Genomic DNA, 22,222 nt, shown 5'->3' with positions numbered 1-22,222 from the left:
AGAATACAAGGAAGAAGCATTAGAAGCAGCCAAGGTCTTGGTGTACAAGGAGAAAAGACTGAAGGTATGTTTCCTTTGCCTAGGCAATAAGAGACTGCCGCTGGCACAGCGTATACGTCCCTTTAGTACGCCAGGCAATCTTAGCAAGCATTTTGGACGCAAGCACTTGAAACACATTAAGGGTGGGAAGGGTCTTAGCTGCAATCTTTGTAAGGTGCGTCTGTCAGACAAGATGCACATGCAACGACATGCTCAAGAGATTCACGGAACTGTGTCCCCTAGGCATTCCTATGATTGCTGCTAGCACCTAGAATGTTGTGTTAGAATACAAACATAAACCCTAAATAATTGAAGCTGCCCTCTCCACGTGGCGATGACTAAGTACCGTGGAGAGGGGACAAACGTCTATATCAAGTTCTAAGAGTTACCCGCATGTGACGTGTTTTTTGGTCTGCAAAAGCGAATAAACGAGGTTGTGATCTGGTCTCGAAAGCTCAAGACTGCTCTTTCGAGTCACTCATAACCAAAGTCTGCCAAGGTTTGGCGGCTGAAACACAACGTAATAAGTGTTCCAGATGGCTGCTGAGATTTGTCCCCAAGCTTTTGAGATTTGTCCCCAAGATGAGATTTGTCCCCAACGCTAACCTAGCGGAAATTAATCACTCAACATGGCTTAGCGTGGAATTCATCAACACGAAATCGTCGCGAGATCAGCGCGTCTTTGCAACAGATCAAGCATAAAGAAGATTGAAACAGACTCATCAACTCACTTTGCATCCTAGCATGGAAGACATAGCCTCCCCTTCAGACCTGCTCTACAGCTCATATGAAGAAGCGTATGATGCGCTCAAGACCCATGGCATGCAGCATGGCTACGGCTTTGTCCTCAAGCAAAGTTGGCCTTACCATTCAACTGTCAAGACACGCTATTACTATCACTGCGATCGTTTTAGACACAACTACCAGTCAAGTGCGAAGCTTCTAAGCACGAGCATACGCTCCACTAGGTGTCCTTTCAAGCTTGTCATCTTCAGGATCAAGCACAGCGATCAATGGAAGCTAGAAGTACAGAACAAGGACCACAACCATCCCCGGTCAATCAATGACCCATGCTGAGGTGCGACCCATGCAGATACTGGCTACCATCCAAAGAGAGGATCAGGGCACACTAATATCTGCCACCGATGTCCACAGCGAGAGGAAGGCTATTAGGGAAAAACATCTCAACAGAAGAAGCCCAGTGGAGGCACTGCTAGACGACTTGTCCACAACAGACTGGATCTTTACTGTCAAGAAGGGCAACAACAATCGCATTCAGAACCTCTTCTTCGCCCACCAGAAGCAGGTCAAGCTTCTGCTAGCAAACCCTAACGTCCTACTAATAGACTGCACTTACTAAAATAACAAGTGCAAACTCCCTCTGCTACACATACTTGGCTGCACCAATCTACAGACGTTCTTCTCTGCGGGCTTCTGCTTTCTCAGCAGCAAGAAGCATGCAGACTACTATTGTGCAATCGCAAACTTCCCCCATAAGACTAGCGTGCAACAGCCACGTGTGTTTATTAGCAACCAGGAAGAATGTCGGAGCCAAAATCACGACTACATCAGCCTGGTATTGCAGAGAGGCAGAAGTGTTCACTTTTGCTCCTTTGCAATCCGCGACAAAGAAGCATTAAAGATGTCAGCGCGCGCGCTGCTCCTAGGAGTTCCTCAACTCTTGTGTGTGTGGCACATTAACAAGAACGTTCAGACAAAAGCGCAACAGATCTGGCGAGACGCCAATGGCTTAACAAAAGAAGAGAAACAGAGGATTGCTAAGCAAAGGGCTTTGTTCATGAAACGTTAGGCTCAGGTACGCTGACCCTCAGCGCTAAGAGCACTTTAAAGCAGCTCTATTACAGTTTAAATAATTTCAAGCTAACTAGAGCAGTTTGTCTACGCAAAGAGGCCGTTAGAGTTCCAGTTCAAGTGGGACGATTTGCTCAAAGACTATAGTCACCAGCCTGAGCTTGGCAGGTACCTGCAGGAGAATCAATATTTAACACGCACGGAGTGGGCAGCAGCCTAGACTTCCTATCACCAACACTACAACACGATCACAAGTTCACCTGTTGAAGGAATGCACAAGGTCCTCAAAGACTATCTTATAACTTCAACAGGCGACTTGCTTCGTGTCGTCAAGAGGATCGAGCAGATGGTCAAGAGTCAATACAACAAGTACAAAAAAGGAGATTGCTTCTTCTAGACACAGCACCAAGTTTCAGCACAAGCTCAAGTCCATGCCCTTCCTGCCTCCTGGGATCCATGATGTCCTCACACCACCCGCTATCGAGCGCATCAGACAACAAAACTTGCTGCGCCAGAAAGAGCAACAATAGCGTTGCAGCAGGCATCCTTGCTCAAGCCTCTTTGAGAAAACGAACGGTCTTCCATGCCGCCATACACTGCAAGAAGTAATGGCTGCCAGATCCACACTACGATTAAACCACCTCTACGATGATCATTGGCGCTATCAACGCGAGCAAGGACCTTCAGTACAGTACTTTGCAAAACCGCCCTCACCCTTTGCGCAAACAATGATTCTGTAGGACTTGTGTCAGTCTAGGATACTCCTTGCTTGTGACACCCGACTGCTTGGTACCGAGTCTAGCTGGACTTAGATAAGCTACCCGTAAAGAGTGTTATTCGCTCGCTTAACCCTTAGACCATGTAAGAAACGACGGTGTAAGTAGATAATAAGTCCAACAACATACATGATCCAGGTGCAGCCTACCTTCACACGTACCTATTTCTGGGTGAATAGAACACTGTAATTAATTTGGGCTAGTAAGAATCCGGCTAGCGTTGGGGACAAATCTCATCTTGTGGACAAATCTCAGCAGCCGTTCCAGATTCAGTCAGCAGATGGCCGTTGCTGAATCACGCGCTATAGGTTGAGTAGTTTTGGCATAGCGCACATTCCAGGCCGCTAAGCGTACAAAACACTGTGATGTAAGCGCCTTCATTTCCCTCGCCAAGACGCAAGAGCCTGCCTTACTCTACGGATAAGCTCGGAGTACGTATTAATTAAGACTGTAAGTTCTGAAATTCTGAACAGGCCTATTTCGTATGACAAGCTATCTTCCAGAACCCCCGAAGAGACGTTAAACGCGGTCCTTCGCCGTTAACAGGGGTATCTCGCTGTCGCGGCTTCTGACATTATGGGCACATAACAGCCTTGGGATGCGTTGATCGTCGGCCTTCTTCGTTATTCGACCTCAGTTTCAGAATCGTGAAAAGCTAAAAAAAAGTTGGTGGGTCATGGCATTCCAGAAACTCTATTCTCTATATGATGGCGCACCTTGGAAAAAGGATTAACTTGCAAGCACAGCTATTGTACAGCAATACCGTTCTCCCGCAGCAATTTCTGCGCCACTGGGGCCTTACATAAGATTAGAGCTAATTATTTCGCACTATCTCACGCTCAGGGTGTGGCGCAGCATCCTTGCGCCTACGACCACCTTTTCCTTTGCTTGTGGCAGCTTCGTCTTTCGCAGCACGCTTAGCCCATACTCATCAGTTCCTCATAGCTCATCGCCTTCGTCGAACGGTCTTTTCTGTAAGACCACAACTAGTTCCTTTCCGAAGCTCGTCGGTCGACCAAACCGTTGGCCTTTGGAAAGGTGAAGAGCAGCCGAATATCATATGCGAGTTCTTGTACGTGTCTCTGTATGTGTTGTTGGCCTGTTTATTTGTATCGCTCGCAATCGAGATGAGATGATCTCATCAGCTAGTTCGCTCAAGTTGCCGTCCAGTGTCAATTGTACAGAAGATTTGATGCGATTACGTTCCCGAGCCAGAGGTACAGATCGTAGGATCAAACTGGGTTGCTTTGGAAATTGATTTTATCCGCGTCGTTGCAAGCAGTGCTGGGTCGCTGCCGATGCAGTTGGCTTGGGGGTTCGTAATCTCCATACTGTCTGTCGAGTGGTGCCCAGATCGGCAAACCTCTCATACTGGCTAGCTCTCTTTGAAGTCGACGTCGGTGGCCGAGTTTCAAACCGAGTCGATCAAAGTCCTTTTCTTGCGCTTTGGACAGGGTATCCCAATCGACGAACCCATACTCTTGCATCACATCAATGTATTGGCCTAGGGAAAGGACTTGGAGGTTGTGGCGTAAATGGTTATCCATATTGTGTGCATTGCTCAGCGAGACTCCATTAACAATAATGGATTGTTGAATAGCAGCATTGGGGAAGAATGCGCGGGGGGACGCGCGATGGTTTATAGAGACCGTTGCGACTTCTGGCATATTTTTTTGATGCTTTTGTGATGGTAATACCAAAAATTGAGTTCTCGCTGTTTGTCGTTTTTCCCTCTCAGTACTGTCATAAGCGGACCTGATTAGACGATGCATGTATGGGGCTGTATCGTCAGCCCCACACCTTCGTTTTCTACCGAGATCACTTTGTTGATGCAGGTCTTTGAACCATCGATTATTGGCACCTTGCTAACGAACCTTTAAAACCCTTCACTTTAATCTTGTTCTACTCTCCATCCTCTCGACTCGAAAATACCAGCAGCTACTACCCAGCAATAGAGGAGATCTTCGAGAGCAAGTCCGCAAAACATTATGAAACTCACTGCTGCCCAACTTGCAAAGAAAAGAAAAATGAACCGAGAGAGTCAGCAAAAGTCGCGCCAGAGAACAAAAGATCAGATTGATTCTCTTCAACGCCAGGTTCGAAATTTGCTGTTTAACGGTAGAATATTCTATTAACAGCTTCAGAACAGAGAGCTTGAGCATGACAATGAGTCGCTACAGGAGCGGCTGGTACACGCATTAGCAGCTATAAAAGCGTTAGAAAAGGGTGCGAGTTCGCAATGAGTTTCTGTCTTTAAGTAGAGAGTGCACGTCTAACCTCTGTTATAGCTCAGTGTCTAAACAAGGCAATAACAGCAGCTCCAGCAGATGCCTACTTTCGCTCGCCACCCACTTCGAGCGCATTCTATCATGAATTGTCAAACCTCGTCCAACTATCACCAGCATCGCAAATAGACTACGATTCGTCGACTGAGTATTCCTTGCAACCTTTGGCTCCGTTGCACAACTCCTTTGACATAAGTGGCTGTCCGGACATGGGCAGTAACTATGGAAGCAAGACTGAGTTAGGAAACAGTTGGGAGTACAGTTCCCTACGTTTGTCACCGGACGTTACCAGGACAGCAGACACCGTCTCTGAAGAGTTTGACACATGGGAGACACGATGAACAAGAAGAACGAGCTCAAAGAATCAGATAACCCGTCTTTAGGATCACCAGCATCTCTACCCGTGATAGCATTGCTAGTGCACTGATTTGACTATCCGCGATCTATTTAATTCTCATGCACCGCATACTATATCAATATTTCTTACAAAGTTCTTATCTTCTGATCCTATCCACCTCCATGTGCTCTTTCCCCAGGGTGGTGTGTATTGTCATTAGGGCCGTGGGTACTGGCACCATCTGCCCATCTAACAAGTTTGCCGTCTTTGGGCAAGCTCCTATAAGTAGGTTTTTTGAGTGCTTCTTGGAGACGAGACACCACATCGTCTACCTTACTTGAAATGTGATTTTGCTGCTCCACCAGGTCATTCAGTTCATCTAAAAGATCTACAAATTTGGTACCATTCTTCTCGGGCTGGTGCCCTACATGACTCTCAGTACTAGTCGATGCGTAAGGAGGAGAGCCTTACTAGCGTTGATGTGTAAGGCTGTCCCTCTTGTCTCGCGCGACGCGCATTCGTCGGGCTGCTTATCCTATTTATTATCACCAGACCGCTTGCTTGCAGGTGCTGGTTTTGTTGGTTCTGAAGCCGGATGAACGGTACTATCCCTGACTACTGGACAGTTTTAAAACATTGGGATGATCACTGTCGTCATTTTTGACTAACATTGCTCTTCCTCCCTTCCTCATCTGTGCCCGTCATCCTCACCGCCCGTTCTCCTTATGCGTTTGTCCTTTGCATCAGGCTTGTCGGTTCACAACGTAAAGACCGTTTGTGAAGCGTTGGGGGTTCCGAAGTCAACTTCGAGCTTGTGCAACTGCTGGTTGGCGAGAAAGAATACGATATCTCCTGGTCACACATAGAGCTAGTAACTGGTTTCGGGAAACTTTAGCAGGCCGCCGATGCCCTGGAGTTCTGCTATCTTTCACTTCTCTTCTTCTGATATCTTACTGATACTTTCCCTTTGAGGAGTGTTTTCGTTGCATTCCAGCTGTTCATTAGTACATCTCATGGTCTCCCGACTATTGCACCCTCCTTTAACTTTGCTCAGGCCTTTCTCTGACTAGTCTATGTTGCCTCCACGTTAAGCCGTTTTTAGTCATTCTCTTTGAGTATAAACTCCCGCGGTTTTGACGATTACTCCTTGGTATCTTTACCACCAACTTGCCCGCTCACCTAAACTTATCGCTTAACTCAAACCCACATTCATCTCGAGCTTCGGCACCCAACCAAAGCCGCGACTCGTGGCTGCACTAGCCTGTGCCACTAGCGACATCATAAGGATGCGCCACGCCAACATGCCCCTTCACGGGAGTAGCAATCATGTTTTCTCTCTTTACACTCATTAAGGCCGCCACATTTCCACAGACTGCCAAGGACACCTGTTGGAGGATATAATTCCAATCAACGCAGGGACAGGAAGTGTTCACTTTTTGTCCCATCAACACCATGGCATCTTCAGCTGCGACGGGTTACAAGAATGTCGCCTACTTTGTCAACTGGGTCTGTTTTGCTTAAAGAAAATGTCCAAGATCTAATTTGCTGACGATAGATACAGGCCATCTATGGTCGTAACTTCAACCCTCAAGATCTTCCAGGCCAAGAACTTACTCGCAGTCTCTACGCCTTTGCCAATATTCGACCAGAGACCGGCGAAGTCTACTTGACAGACACTTGGTCCGATACTGACAAGCACTACCACGCTGACTCCTGGAACAATGTCGGCACTAACGTCTTCGGATGCGCTAAGTAGCTGTTTCTGCTTAAGAAGCAGAACCGCAAGCTTAAAGTGCTCTTGTCGATCAGTGGGTGGACCTACTCTGCCAACTTTGCAGCACCAGCGTCAACACCCAAGGGTCGGGAAACTTTTGCGAGTAGTGCGATTAAGATCCTTGCGGACCTTGGTTTTGATGGTCTTGATGTTGGCTGGGAGTATCTTGCCAACGAAGCCCAGGCTAATGCGACAACTCAATGACTATTCGGCCCAGTACGCCAACAACCAGCATTTACTTCTCACCGTTGCGTCGCCTGCTGGGCCTGCCAACTACAACAAGATGAACCTCGACGCTATGGACAAGTGCCTCGACTTCCGGAACCTCGTAAGTGTCAATTTCTCGTGATCTCCATGTCTTCCGTCCATGTTGACGCACGTGCAGATGGCGTACGACTACTCCAGCTCCTCAGACACTAACGCCAGCCACGACGCCAACTTCTGCCCCTCCCCCTCAAACCCCTCTTCCACGCCCTTCAGCACGAAGAAGGCGCTAGACGAATACGTCTCCGCCGGTGTGCCTGCCAACAAAATCGTGCTCGGTATGCCGCTGTACGGCCGCTCTTTTACCCAGACCAATGGCCCGGGGAAGGCGTTCCAGGGTGTGGGGCAGGGGACGTGGGAAGCGGGTGTCTATGATTATAAAGCGCTGCCTCAGGCTGGTGCAAAGGTTACTGAGGATTTGGACCTGGTGGTGAGCTGGAGCTATGATGCTGCGAAGCGCGGGATGATCAGCTATGACACGCCCGCCATCATCGCTAAGAAAGCCCAACTGGTCCGCCAGCAGGGGTTGGGAGGTGCTATGTGGTGGGAGAGCTTGAGTGACAAGGGTGCTGATGGTCTGATTTCTACGGTGCGTGTTTTTTTCCCCTACTGGTTGATATGGGGAGACGGGATAAGAGGAGAGCAATGCTAACGATATAAGTAGTTCGTTAACAATGTTGGTGGTATCGGTGCGTTAGATCAGAGTGCCGATTTGCTGAGCTTTCCACAGAGCAAGTATGAGAATCTAAGGGAAGGGTTTCCTCACAACTAGAGCCCACTTCTTGGAAGCATGTGTTTCTTAACTAGAGATAATGCTTGTACGTGCCTTAATCTTCAAAGAACAACGCAGCTATTAATCTAGTGTTTATTTTTCATGTGGGTGCTTAGCAAACGCTTTGCTCCTAGAAACGCTTTGCTCCTAGAAACCCCCTGCTCCTAGAAACGCTCTGCTCCTAGAAACCCCCTGCTCCTAGAAACGCTCTGCTCCTAGAAACGCTCTGCTCCTAGAAACGCTTTGCTCCTAGAAACCCCCTGCTCCTAAAAACGCTCTCTGCCGTCAGCTTGAGGAGTTCGCTAAGCTCGCTGAACATGCGCTCTCACTCGCAGCTTAGAGTACATCTGTGAGAGCATTGTGAGGTACTCTGGTACGAAGGTCAACGGAATACTGCGCTGAGTTGCTGTCTAGCTACGAGGGTTCCATAAGTACAGGCCATGAAACACATACTGGCCGAGATGGTCACACCAGTGAAGAGAGTGTCAGATAGGGCCTACTAACACCGCAACAACATCAATAGCGAGCTGGGCAAGGTTAGGGTAACGACCGCGAAAGCCTATCCAGTATTTAATAGGGTAACTATCCTTGTTGCCCTTCAACTCGCGCGTCTCATACTCATCTGTATCGCCCTCAAATTACTAGAGTATGAGGAAATTGCCACCTGCAACTCTCCTGCAATATCATTTTATCTATCTACGCTTAATAGCTAGATTAGGTTAATTAAAATCCATTCTGTGTATCTTACAAAATTCGGTAAAACCCATTGTGCACTTCTACCCGTAACCACTCCTTACGAAGATTGGTGTCGCTACTTTCGCTCTCTTGATTATAGGAGCTGAGAATGTTTAGAGATGCTTTTGTTGGCCATAAGGGCGGCGAAACTCCTTGGATTATCGAGCGAAGGAAAGGGTCAAGTTCCCGGCTCAGCTGACTTCCTCTAGGATATACATTGAGTATGTATGTAAGGAGAGCTGGAAACCTTCGCTCAGGAAAGTTGTGGTCATTGCTAGATGTGTTAGATAAAATTTATCTAAAGCTCATAGAAATCCTACATTTTAGCCTCTAATTCGGGGCTGCAAGTTAAGAGGATACCAAGGCCAAAGTGTGATGCTACAACGGACCATCTTCTGCCGATCGCCTTGTGTTTTCGAAAGCTCTCTCGCCGCTGATCTTCTGTTCGTGTGAGGACACCCTCCCCGTAAGCCTTACTAAGCCCGTCGATGAATTTATCTGTAGCAACAGTGGTTGCATCCTGGCCACGAGAAAGAGGTCTATATCTCTCTAAATTATTCTGTACATTAATGCAGAGTTCCTCGAAATCGTGGTAAAGTAAGATCCTCAAGAATCGAAATTTAAGACGATCTATACCCGAACGACGCCTGAAGGTTTCAGCGTGGTAATAACGTCTAAACAAGCTTTGCATTCTGGAATCGTCGCTAGCGAAGCTGTTTGGGAAGGGGTGATAGCCGAGGTCTGTCTGACTCCACCTACGGCAAAACAATCTCAAGAACTTCCCTACGTTTTCCAGAAGAAAGTGGTCGCCAAGCCAAATAATGCTTGCTATGTGCTTCTGAATTTCAGGGTGAAGATAATCTAGTCGCTGCATGCGTCGAGCGTAAAGAGATTGTGGAGATTCCTCCTGCCATATAGGCTCATGCTCCTGTAGTGGGCTAGGGGTAAAGGCGGGTGGTGACGGCGATATCGAAGCAGAACTTATGTAGGAAGGGAAAAAGGACGGGTTTGAAACGCACATAGAAGCGCCTGCTTGGTCATCTGAGTCTTGGGCTACGGAAACGTCAAGCGTCTTATTCCTGTCCGTTTCTAATTGGAAGCTGCCGGTAGGAGGGAAAGTGGTGGACGATTGGATATCAACAATGGCCGGATGCGACGGGCGCTCAGACTGTGTACCTCGTGTAGAATCCCAGTCGCGATCGAAAGACAGCCTGTGTGGTAGGAGCTTTGGCTGCACGTACTCTAGATACTCAAGTTCCGCCCTTGCAAGTAGGCCCAGAAAAGCTTTCGCTGTCAAGATAAACTACCAAAAGTTAGCGGAATCTTGGTAGGACTAGTTATCTTGCCTCTTCTTCTCTCATTCTAGCCTGGGTCTGATCCAGAAGCGGCTCATCGTGAGCAAACTCCTGTCTCTTGTTAGAAGTAGTATTGCTGTGACTACTCAACGTACAAGATGTATGGATCGCATGGTTTTTTAGGGTAGCAGATTTCAAATTCGTGGCACGAACGCAAGATGATGGCACAAAGCTCCTTATATAGATTAGCAAGCTTACACCAGCATTATATTCTTATCCCTACTAGATCAATTTGTAATATCATGCTAAGCTAGGCACATGTAATAGCAGCCCTAGAATTCTCATTTGCTGTAATGCCAAGACAGCTAGAAGTAAGCATCACATTACAGCATGACACCAGGAACATGTAGGGGCTCTCACGGTCCAATGTAACGCCAAGACAACTACAAGTTATCAGCAGTTTGTCGTGTTTTGGCAGGTATATAGGGCTATTCTTAATTTTTGATGCTACGCCTAGTTGTTTGTTAACACCTAGCCTGTTGGCATCCTGTTCTAGTCCTTACCCGGAGTCTGTTATAGACGGACTGTCTTCTCCCGCTCCTTAATTTTGAAAGTATAAGCAAGTAGTAAGATAGTAACTATATCAGGATATCTATGTGTGCTAGAAGTAAGTGCGCGAGCGGAACTGAAGAATGTTCACGGGGCGCAGCATAAGAGGATATACAACAGCAGGAGCACCGCTGCGTAAATGATAAAGAGACAGGCAGTAAATCGCGGGGTGCAAAGAAGAGAGACAGTTGTAATCTAGAACTAATTGTTGTTAAAAACATGTCTAGCTGCTTTAGCACTACTTTATGAAATTTCTAGAAGTTGCCTAGGTATATATAGCTTTAAGTATATGCATATTAGATATCGTACTGCAGAAATTCTCAAGCTTCTGTGAAGGGGCAAAGATTAGTGCTGCAACCCATTTGCTTGCCACTGTTGGTACTAAGCCCGACTATAACTTTCAGGTTAGCTTGTGAATTTTCACATATATGAAAGTGTGGGTCAGCGTGCATAACCTGCTCAGCGCAATTCGCTAAGACTTACCACTACAATTTTGAGTATTCATAACCAGCCTGCGCTCATCCGACTACACGTCACTAAATATGCCTGTGGAGTGGAGACCTGATATACCTCTCCGAGATTATATCAAACACAGTAGCCCTTCTCGCCAGATGAAGCAGCACGAGAGTTATCAAGGCAGAGTATTTAATGATAAAGGCCATATCAGGGAACAGGCTAGCAGGAACAATCACCGTGATATATACGAAATAGAGGGAAGCTTGGAAGTGCAAAGACAGCTGTTATTAAAACTAGCAGAGCAAGAAAATCGTATGATGGAAAAGCCTGAATGCGGGAGGACATCGTCTGTTGAACTTCTCGAGAGCTTAAAGACGGATACAGTTCAAGCAATACAAAAGACCTGGGACCAAAGTAGCAGACCTACAGCCAAAAAACGATTGTTGTAACCGTTGCGGTAATATAAGCACAAGATATCATACTTTGCTATTTATGAAGAATTCTAAATTTTGAATCCTCTAGATCCTATCCTCTTTGATCAAAGTTCCTCTTCTTCTTTGCCCTTGGTTGTCTCTATCTGCGAAGATGATCTTCAGTGCATTGTGATAAGCTCCGTACAGAAGAAAGTATCCACCACTCATGCACGGAATAAGTTTTGCAATGATTACCATAAGCATAGTTGAAACCAAACAGTAAATTTGCATAGGTACAGCTCTGGCTCATTTTTCTGGATTGGTTCGACATAAGTTCGAGTCTCTCATCATCCCACAGAGGCGGCCAGAAGCCTCAGCAACACGAGTGAAATTTTGGCCTACGCCTCTAACCGACGTTAGCTGCATCGTGCTGTATAACATGAAATTTTCGTACGATCTTTGTTTTGCTAGGACTTGAAGTCTGCGAATCAGTTCTGTGTCTTCGGGGTGTTCTTCCTTCATGGCGAGCGGAGGAGATGCCGCCAAGGTCCATACCGGCTGGTTGACCTCGATCCTGCAACTTGGAGGTACTGTAGGTTCCTTGTCATCCATTGTTTCTTGTGAAGTCTTCCCGCGCAAGCATACTATCCACTCGTCTGGCTTTCCGAAGGTAACTGACGCTCTCGTCACCTGTGGTTCCTGCTCTCGAGTAGCCATAGTTCCCTAATCAGCTGACTTTGCTTCCTAGTGTTGATCGTGGTCACGTTAACAGCTTGTCATACCAGCCGTATATCAGGTGAACGCAGTGATCAACTGAAGGCTCCTGGGCTCATAATTGTAACGGTGTGAGGAGAGAAGAAGGGTTACACAGAATTGGCTATCTAGGGTGGACTGAGCTACATATAGATGGCCGTACATAAGCTATCCTAACCCGTACTGAAGTAGCTCCGGCTAAGGCCGTAGACTGTTACAACCTAGTTTGTGGCTCTTTCCTGTACCTTTTTTTGCAACCCGACAAACTAGTGGTACTGACTGCACGCAATCGAAAAGATAATATTATCATTATCAGAGACAGGCTATTAGCTCCTCTGTTAAGAAAAGATAGCACTATAAGAATAGTAAATTGCGGAACTGGTTATTGCTTAAAGGGGACTTGTCTAGCCAACATGACGTGAATAATGTCTATCGCTTGCTACGCTAGTCCCATGTCTTGCTGCGACCTAAAGATGCCCACTCAGATTATCAGGGCCATAGAGAGTATAAAACAGACATCATTAACAGAACTTTGTACATCATTGTCTCGTGGTTGATATCTGTCAAACTCGACGTGGCGGAGAAAGGAACGCTAGGCTCGGTAGGCGCGGAGAAATTATGCGTTGAATTGGTTCCGTTATCCCACAAAGGTAAAGGCAAACGTAGAGATGGGTTGGTTGGGAATAGATGAAACTGCGAACCTGTTACAACCGTTGCAATCAGCACACTTGTAGAAGTCGTGGTGGTTGTTTCAACGCAGGCCTCGCTAGTAGTGTTGTATGTAACATTACTATCTCGCCGCTGGAACATCGCATCGGTAAACCCAAGAAGTACCAAAAAGCACAAATATCTCATCACGGAAGCTTTGGTCCTCATCTGCGATACCGGAACTGCTCTTTTATAATGCGTTGGCTAAGTGGACTAATTAAGTGGATATACATCCAGATTTGTGCAGGATGCTTTTATTACCGTAAGACCAGCAGAAAGGTGCTAGCCTCTAAATTCTCCACGCGTACTCACCGCACCTACAAATACGGCCATATCCATGCAGCAAAGAAGGAGCAGCAGGACAGTACTTTTCTCATAGAGCACTAACATGGAGTTAATCGTATCCAAAGTGCACGTCGAACTTGTCGACCTTGCAACGACCTATGCAGACGCCGGGTACGAAAATGTTACGCTTAGTCTAATTTCTGACTTCCAGCGCGTTTTATTCACCGTTCTTGATGAGAGCATTCGTATAAAGGATCTTGAACAGTCTGAGGGGCTTAAGAGCGAGATGGAAGAACTATTCGAGGATGAATATCCAACGAAACCTGCATGGCCATACCTTAACCAATTGGACAAGCAGGATAGATGTTTTGCTAAGCTAGGCTGTCGATTTAAGCACGGAGCAGCGCTCTACAAGTCTCCTTCATGCGAAGAACACTTCGTGTGCAAGAATCACCAGTCAAGTCCTTGCCTTGCGAAACATAACCACGTACCAGGTCAAAAACACCGGGCCAAGGATGATACGAAAATTACGAAAAATATGGCTTTGGAAGTGGAAATTTCGAGCACGGAGCGCTTAGTTGAAGAAGACCTAGGCAAAAATATATTAGCAAATGAAAAGCCAGAAGAAACGGATGCAGGCAAAAGGCTTCTGAGTATAGGAGACTTGGACAATGAAAGACCACCCAAAGCTATAGCGAAAGAAACTGAAGGCAAAGAAAAGTCGGTCAAAGATGTTAAGTATCCTTGGGTAGATGACTCCAGCTATGATCAAGGCAGCTCATCCAGCGATGAGAGCGAATGGGAGGACAACGTTGTGAACGGAGAAGGCATGAATTAGCAGAACCCAGACGTTGGAAGATAGACACAAAAACAAATTAAAAATCGAAATTGAACATTTTTAACTACTTGTAGGCTCCTCGCAGTCAAGCTAACTAGAGGTATGTTGACAAAATAACGCAATAGGGTACTCGAAGAGTTTCCGCAAAATTAACCGAGAGATTTTCAAAGTGCAAATGATTTCGAAAACTCATTTTCTAAGAAAGTTAATTGAGTTAGTTGCTATGGAGCATGGAGACATTGAATAGTTATTCTGTTTATCCTACGAATTGATATTAATGTTACCGCAAAGACCTAACTGAGGCCCAACACAGCTTTCATTGGCAACTGCTGCAGACGAAGATAGAATGCATTGGCCGGCTTGAGATGGGGACTGCAGAGAAAAGATGGAGCAATTTTCGATCATGCCCGATGAATTTGTGCAGCTGTTAATTGCCTGCTGCAATGTAGCTATGTTCCATCCATTCTGAAAGTCTCCATGATAGCTGGAACCTGAAATCATATAAGTTAAGTTCTAATTAGGAAATGGCTACTCCTACCTGTTTGGTCGCCGTTACTAAGTAGAAAGTGCCCAGAGATGTTACGAAAGACTGAAGTATCCCAGATCGTTTCAAAGAATAGAGCTGGAATGCGTGTCTCATAATCTGCAGGACATTTGCCCTCCATTAGAAGGTCTGGATAGGCTACGTGAGACTTGTGATCATCAGCGTCAAGAGAAACGCCATTCCAGCATGACGGAAACATCAGTTTAAGGCGAAGACCATCCGCGCAGTTTAAATCAATGAATGACCTGTTCGGAAGCAGATGACGGGTTAAAGCCCCTTCAGCAGAGCCTCCATAGTTCAGGCAATTAAACCCAATAGCTTTTTCGGCGAGCGCTTTCGGTGTTTTTTCTTCTGGACCCCACAAGGATTGTGGTATATCTGGAGGGGGAACAAAGGCATTTCGCTTGCCTGAATCACCTGCAATCATTTTGAACCCTGGTGGAAAAGCAATGATTCTATCACCGAAAAGAAAATAGTAACTACAGCCTTGTTAGCGTCAACTTTTAACTATGATGCTTTATACTCACATCAGCATTCCATCAATCTGCGGAACGATTTCTATAGTACCATTCGTGTGGGAGAACATAAGAGGTGGCGTCCAGTAAGCAGACATGTCTTCAAGAACCGCACATGATGTGCAATTGGACTGAACTAGGCTATCATATGACGAGGAAAAATTCAAGTCTAGAGTGAAGATTAGACATGGGACTTCTAAGCTTACACGCAACGTACTCTGGGCCCCATGCAGCGTGTGTGCGTGTTGGGAAGGGAGTCCCTCGGAGACAATTGGATCAATTCGAAAAACCCCTAATCGAGAGTAGCAAGGGAGACGCCAAAACGCTCCGACAATCGATGCAAATGTATTTAGAGACAGAATAAAACGGAGATTCATTTTAAGCTACTGATACCGATGGAAAACTCAACTATTGATCCAACTTAGGCAATGTAAACACAGATGCCTAGATATAAATAATTTGGCTACCTCTTAAAAAAGAGGATTCTGTTTTAAGAGTTTAACGCCTTCCACTTTGTAAACTGCGCAGGGTAAAGAAGCTGCTGTGGTTCAGTCAAGTCTGCATACACAACATCTTCCGCTAGATCAAAAAGTTCCAAAAAGTCCCTGTGAAAGCGTTGCTTCAACGACATTGCGGGCTTTTCTCCAGTAGGAGCCTGTTCGTTTCGCGTCTCTGGTAGAGGTGTAGGTTGACGGGGTGAGGTTGGAGGTTTTATGAGCGGAAGGCTTACTAACGGCTCAGCAGTGGGATACCGCGATGTACTCCGGCGGGACGCCACTTTTCTCTCATGAACTAACTCACGGAGTGGCTCAGGTCTACCCGGCACCCCGCTCATCCACTTTTCCTCAAATTTATTTTCAAGCCTGACCGCAATGTTGTGAAGAGTAATAGACTTTTGCCGGTCGTCATTCCCTTCCATAAGACGTTTCATTGTTGATCTAGTTTCGTGACTGTAACCCGTCTTATTTTCGAGGTTGTATCTCGCATAGAGCGCGGGATCTAGATAGATGAAGCAGCGGGTGTGAGGCCGTCTTACTGGGTAATCGGGATCTAGTACGTCAACCTCGGCGTCGTGTCCAACGCCCATTTTGGAATCCCAGTACACTAACAGAATCTTTACCTTGCTGAGTATATTCATCGGAAGTGTCATTTTCCTGTCTTTATGGATTTGCACGATTCTCTCAACAATGCGATTGCTGCGTTGGGTAACTTCTCTGGTTTCCTGGTATCTGGACCCATCCGGGAGGGTTGATTCGAAACGAGCGCTATGAGCATCTGCAGACCCATACCTAATGCAGTAGCGAGCTTGAGAGTTCCTCATAATGTGACCGAAGGCTTCTTTGGGGTGATTATGAAGCGAGGACTCCACGTGGGTATCACTGACGTTGACATCCCATGCCATATTGAGATTATCCACAAGCCTATTGGTGGACATTTTAGACCCTTCCGCACGTTCTTTTTTCATTTCTTCATGTTTTGAAGGACTTCCTTGAGCGTTCGCATGTGTCGTTCCAGGGTTTAGCGCGTTGACTGTCACGTTTGGTTCTGCCACATTTACTTCGGTCGCATTTAGTTCGGTCATATTGGTTCGGTCATATTTGGTTCAGTCACATTTGGTTCGATCGCATGCTGTTCCGCTGCCGCGCTAGACTCGAGTCCTGTGGTGGGATTTACGTTTAGTTGGGTTGTAGCGCCAGCGTATTTGTTCAGCTCGGAATCTATCGTTGAGAGTCTTTTATCGTCTTCTTCGGTAAACATGCCCTGTAACTTTGTTTGTTCTAACTTCGCACGTTCTGCTTGGAGCTTCCTGACGCGATCATCAACATTTCCAATCCCGGACTTCTCACTCCGAGTCCTTGGGTCTCGACTGCTGCTGGACTTTTCGTTTTTGCCGGATTTTTGGATTTTTGAGTCAGAAGCCATTTTAATGAATGTCTGTTGTCAGTTTGTAACACTGCTTGCATTGAGGCGCTTCTTATTTATATAGTGTCCAGGGCCGTTTGCAGAACATCAAAACAAGGGTGCTACCACGTTTTCGCACCCCAGCATTTTAGAGCATCGTCATTTTTTAAGTGACGCCTAAGATAAACAGTTGTATTTCTTATAGACCTAAGCGTATTCCTCTACTTACCGCATAGCATACCAAAGTTTCATGTAACGAGTCTTTCATGCTAGCCTTTACAATAGTTGAATTGCTGTGCTAACTTAGAAAATGTGTGCTCACATCAAATACCCCTTCAATCTCTCCATCTTTCTAGCAACCCACTCGAGAAGATCTCCTTCTAAGAATACTCGGGAATAGGCGGCCTAGACAAGTATCCAGGTAATAACGTATCTTTTTTAGCTGGTGGTATTTTCTTGGCTGGTGGCTTTTCAGGGAGAAAGTCCCCGCTAGTCTTTACTATGGGTACTGGATATGTTGATTGCTAAAACGTTAAACATCTATATCCTACAAGAGTTCTGGTGACCTACAAGTTGCGTAGAAGATGGTGGCCAGTTCGATTGTGTTGGATCTGAATTGTAGACATATAGCTGGCCATTGTCCTTCTGAATGCATATCCACACTGCTACTTTGTATCGGCTACTTATCTCATGACCGCGGCGAATGAAATTGTTTTTTCGCTTACGAAAAGATTCCTGCTGTAACCTTTTTGAGGCCATAACTATATTTCAAAAATGCTAGTCGACGAACACTGGAGCTACTTATTTATATGGTACGAGCGCGCACTGACCATTCTCACTATACATCAGTGGATCCAGACTTTGCATATAGCATACCCGGATATGGATTCTCTGTCTAACCCTTCTGATTGGTATTCCATCGTATGCGCTGGGCTAGTCGTCTTCTTTGTTTTGTTTTTCATCACCCGCCTAGCCTTTCAATGGCTGGCTTCACGTATAACAGATGCCATTCTTAAGCATCTGGTTTATTCTACGATGAGCCTCTTCAGGCTACTGAAGTGGCGCTTTTTGGTAAAAGATTTGCTATTCCCTGTCTTGTATCTAATTGCCAACGGTGTTTGCATGGGCTGGAGCGTAAAAGCTGCCGAAGAGCTAAGCAGCCGGTGCGCTTCGCTACTGGCAACAAATCTAGTCCTTCTGTTACCTGGAGCAAGTATAGCAGCAGATATCTTGCATATATCTCTAAGTACCTACCATCGGATGCATAGCATAATTGGTCTGGTGGCTTTGATCGAAGGCTCCGTTCATGCCGGACAAAAGCTCACTGCAGTTCGATGGACTGGCGACATGGGCTCAGTAAGCGGAATAGCTGTGAGTGAATTTACACCCATAACTACGGCATGTTCTTACACACTTAGATAGCGGGATGCTTGGGACTGATGAGTGTTGCTTCTCTACCTATCTTCCGTCACCGCCTATACGAGATCTTCCGGGTAATTCACTTTGGTTGCTCTACGTCTATATGCGTATTACTATGGCTTCATGTCCCTAAAGCGAATAAGACGGGACAAGTCCAGGTAACCGTGGTTGCATGTATGTGGGTAGCGACCTACACTTACAGAAATTTCCTACTTATATATCGTAACTTTTTATTAAGCAAACCTAACACTAGCATCCTGATTGAGAACGTACACAACAGCCTTCTCGTCAAGGTTAGTCTTCCTAGGCCTTAGAAAGTTAAGCCCGGTCAGTATGTATACCTTACCATGATAAGACCTGGATTATTTTTAATCCTCCAGCGCCACCCGTTCATGGTAGCAAATTTGGAGTTAGAGGGTTACAACTTTCAGTTACGTATTCAGCCTAGAGCAGGCTTCACGAATCGGCTTCTGACACGGAGCCTTGTTGGAGCAACGCAGCTTCGCGCTTTCGTAGAAGGGCCTTACGGACACGGATTCGACCTACAAGACTTTGGCACAGTAGTTCTATTTGCTAGTAGGATTGGAATTGTTGGCTATCTTGCATACATTCAAGAGCTCGTACACAACTACCAGCAGTCCAAGACCAAGACTAGAGACCTTCTTCTGGTTTGGCATGTGGACAATAGGTACCAGCTGGACTTGGTGTGGGAGGTCATGAACAATATACTAAGAAGAGATGATCTTCCAGCCGCTGCGATGCGCCAAGACACACGCGCTCTATCTAGAAGCGGAAAGATAGACTGATACTTGGGCGGTAGTAGCACTAACGAAAACCCAGGGGTACGACCTGCACCGCATGGAGAGAATGTAAGTGTTGTGACGTGGCGATCTAATGTCACTAAAAGCTAATGTTCTTCAGATTATTGATGTATATATCTACGGTGACTACGAGATACTAGATGAAGCAGGACACGCAGTACCATACAAACGGGCAGGCAGTCGAATTGCTGAGGTAGAGGGAAAGCCGGACATGCGATAAATCATTAGCGATGTGCTCGAGACGAGAGTGGGAAGAATCGCAATCTGTGGTAAGCTTTGTGATTTACTATTGCTACACTAAATAACCTGAGCAGTATGCGCACACCAGCAAATGAGGCATTAAGCGCGAGATTTCGTTGCTTATACTTGCCATAAGCAAGTGAGGTATCTGGAGCTGGATTTTCAACCATTTGAGGCGAGGAAACATACTAGTAGAAGAAGGTCCTTGCCAATCCAATGTCGCGGATTGTAGCAGCCCAAGTTAGATAGACATTATGTAACCTCAAATTGACCCATCTGTTGACATAGTAGTGTTTTTAGGGCTCTTTAATGCTTTGTAAGGTGCTATAAAAGCGTCAAATGCTTTCTCTTGGTCGTGACAAAGCTGGTCTACTGCATTCACAACCGCATTCGAAAGGCTTCGAATGTCGTCGAAAGCAACGTCGTCGAGTAAACCGATAATACATTCGTGTAATAAATCCTGGGAAATCCAAGCAATTTTCTCTTTGAACTTCTCTGCATGCCGAAAACACTCCCGGTAGAATGTAAGTTCTAATCTAAGTTCTCCATTCTTTCGGTTGAGGAAGTCGATATACTGGACCATGTCTTTGGATTGCTTAGATTTCTGCATGTGCTGAGGTTCCATCTCTATCGCGATGGTCTGACCGCCATAGCATCTCACAATATGGTCGATATTATTAATTTCGAGGGGCCTTCCACGGGGTAGAATCTTCATAGCCGGATCCATGCTCAAGTTGAGGCAGTGTGCGGGAGTATGTCTTACATTCGCTAGATGGTCATTAATAAGAAAGTGCGGTTAATCTGAGTACTAGATAAAGCTGGTAGCATGAGCCCAATCACCGATTACCCGTACACATGGATTCTCGAAGGCTTACTATCTTTCCGAGAACAGGGGATGTCTTAGACAACATTAGACCCGTTAGCGACGAAATCACTACTCCTACGGCCGAAGCCGCAAAGCCAAAGTTTTATAGTGAAAATAGACCGTTAGAAGTTGAACTTCCGAGGCTTCCTGCTACTAGTTGGGCTGTGCACAAAACTTTTACCCCTATCAACGGAGATCCTAGACAATACTACTGATGTATACATATTGTGGATCCAGAAGGGGAAAGACCCTACTGTCTAGCCCAGGAAATGGCCTTAGACGCCACTGAGCATGTCTATCGGGTCGTGATGATCCGACGCAGCGCAGACAAACCTGTTGTTGGCCTAGCCAGGCCGAACCCGAATCTTCTCAACATTGTGTCTGTCTTCCGGTTTCAGGGTTCTATCTTCACCGTTTTTGATAGACCCGGCTTTCCATTATCTGAGGTTGCTGTGTCCCATTCTCCACAGCTGGGATTGGCTGAGGTGAGAACAATAAGCACACAGGTAGGGCTAGGTATGGACGTACACTCATTTTTGTATTAACGGCAGACTAGGCACTTTCTGGTATTTACGCTCTCAGCGCTGCAGGTCTTTATTTGTCTTCGGTGAACGTAGAAGACATCACGATCTCGGCAAATGATGGTCAAGTCAAAATTGGTCAGTATTGAACCTGTGTTGACTGCTACTACTGAACAATGGCAAGGATTTGACAGAGCACTTTTGCGAAGCCCAAAGGCAGACGAAAACGCCAGTGCCTTTGGAATTATGCTAGAAGACCTGATATCCCGTGTTCCAAACCCTTTGATACTACAGCAAAGCGATGATCTCCTTGCTTTTATCCGGTACACGAGTCAAACGACGTATAGAGAGTTACAGCAAGTATGTACACTTCCCGAAATTAGCAGGGCAACACTAAGTCTTGTAGGTTAGTTTTCTGAAAGACTCGTTGCCTGCACTGTCGTTGATTCCTTTCGTGTTAAATGCACAAATCATAGTGCTTCCGGTGGAGCATGTAACGGAGACCCAAATTACTGAGTTAAAGATATCAAGTGGCTGAATGTGAAGTAGTTTTATTAGTTGTAGATGTTTAGATGCATTCTTATTAGAGACATGCTTACTTCTTCCCCCCCGACATCTTTCCCCGCCGTGGCTTCTTTCGCCGCCCATCTTCAGCAGTGAGTTCGAGAGCCTTGTTGAGGTTCGTAACCTCATTCTTCCCGTCTTCTACTTGCCTGGATAGAGTCTCAACTTGTCTGGAAAGCTCGTTGTTACGTTGCTGCAAACCCACATTTTGGTCCGTGACGTGGCTCAATGGCGTAATTGGGTCCTCCTCCGAATGTTGACTAGAAATTGCCTGTAGGAGAAGTGTATTTTTGGCTGACTCTAGGATCATTCCACTAATGCTTTGGCCATTCTGCAACTCCGCCACATTGCCCCCAGCCAGCTTGGCTCGAAGGTCGTTCACGAGGCTTTCGGCTCGCCTAGCAACCTCATCGGCAAATATCTTTGAGTCATTCACAGATTGACTGAGATCTTTCTGAAGTTCCTCGGCGTTCTCATGTGCCTTCAGAAGCTTGTAGTGGCATTCTTGCAGCTCCGCGCATTGCTGGTTGAGGAGCTCATTTGCCTCCCGTTCTCGCTGCAGCTCTTGCTCTGCCGCGAGGAGTTGGCGTCGTTTATTTCCAACTTCATTTTGAGTTGCTTGGAGGTGATGATGCATATTCTGCAGCTGAGATTGGCCATAATAATATAAATTGCTCATT

The 22,222-nt window shown here is 46.1% G+C and overlaps 1 protein-coding gene across 1 annotated transcript, besides 4 other annotated features; it reads right to left on the bottom strand.

Annotated features, from left to right (window-relative positions):
• Positions 1-1,099: 1,099 nt before the first annotated feature.
• Positions 1,100-1,395: a mobile genetic element.
• Positions 1,396-8,442: 7,047 nt separating this feature from the next.
• Positions 8,443-8,494: a mobile genetic element.
• A 3,823-nt stretch (positions 8,495-12,317) lies between these two features.
• Positions 12,318-12,416: a dispersed repeat.
• Positions 12,417-15,884: 3,468 nt separating this feature from the next.
• Positions 15,885-15,921: a tandem repeat.
• Positions 15,922-21,573: 5,652 nt separating this feature from the next.
• Positions 21,574-22,221, bottom strand: EKO05_0005093 (uncharacterized protein; the record flags this gene model as incomplete). The annotated part of the gene is made up of 1 exon (XM_038945740.2): positions 21,574-22,221. The coding sequence occupies one exon, from the start codon at positions 22,219-22,221 to the stop codon at positions 21,574-21,576; it is 648 nt and encodes a 215-aa protein (XP_038799636.2).
• Between the last annotated feature and the right edge of the window lies 1 nt (position 22,222).

This window comes from Ascochyta rabiei, chromosome 7, assembly GCF_004011695.2.
Source record: "Ascochyta rabiei chromosome 7, complete sequence".
NCBI lineage: Eukaryota > Fungi > Ascomycota > Dothideomycetes > Pleosporales > Didymellaceae > Ascochyta > Ascochyta rabiei.
Note: the sequence above shows the minus strand (reverse complement) of the source record. Positions and strands in the feature narration are given on the sequence as shown.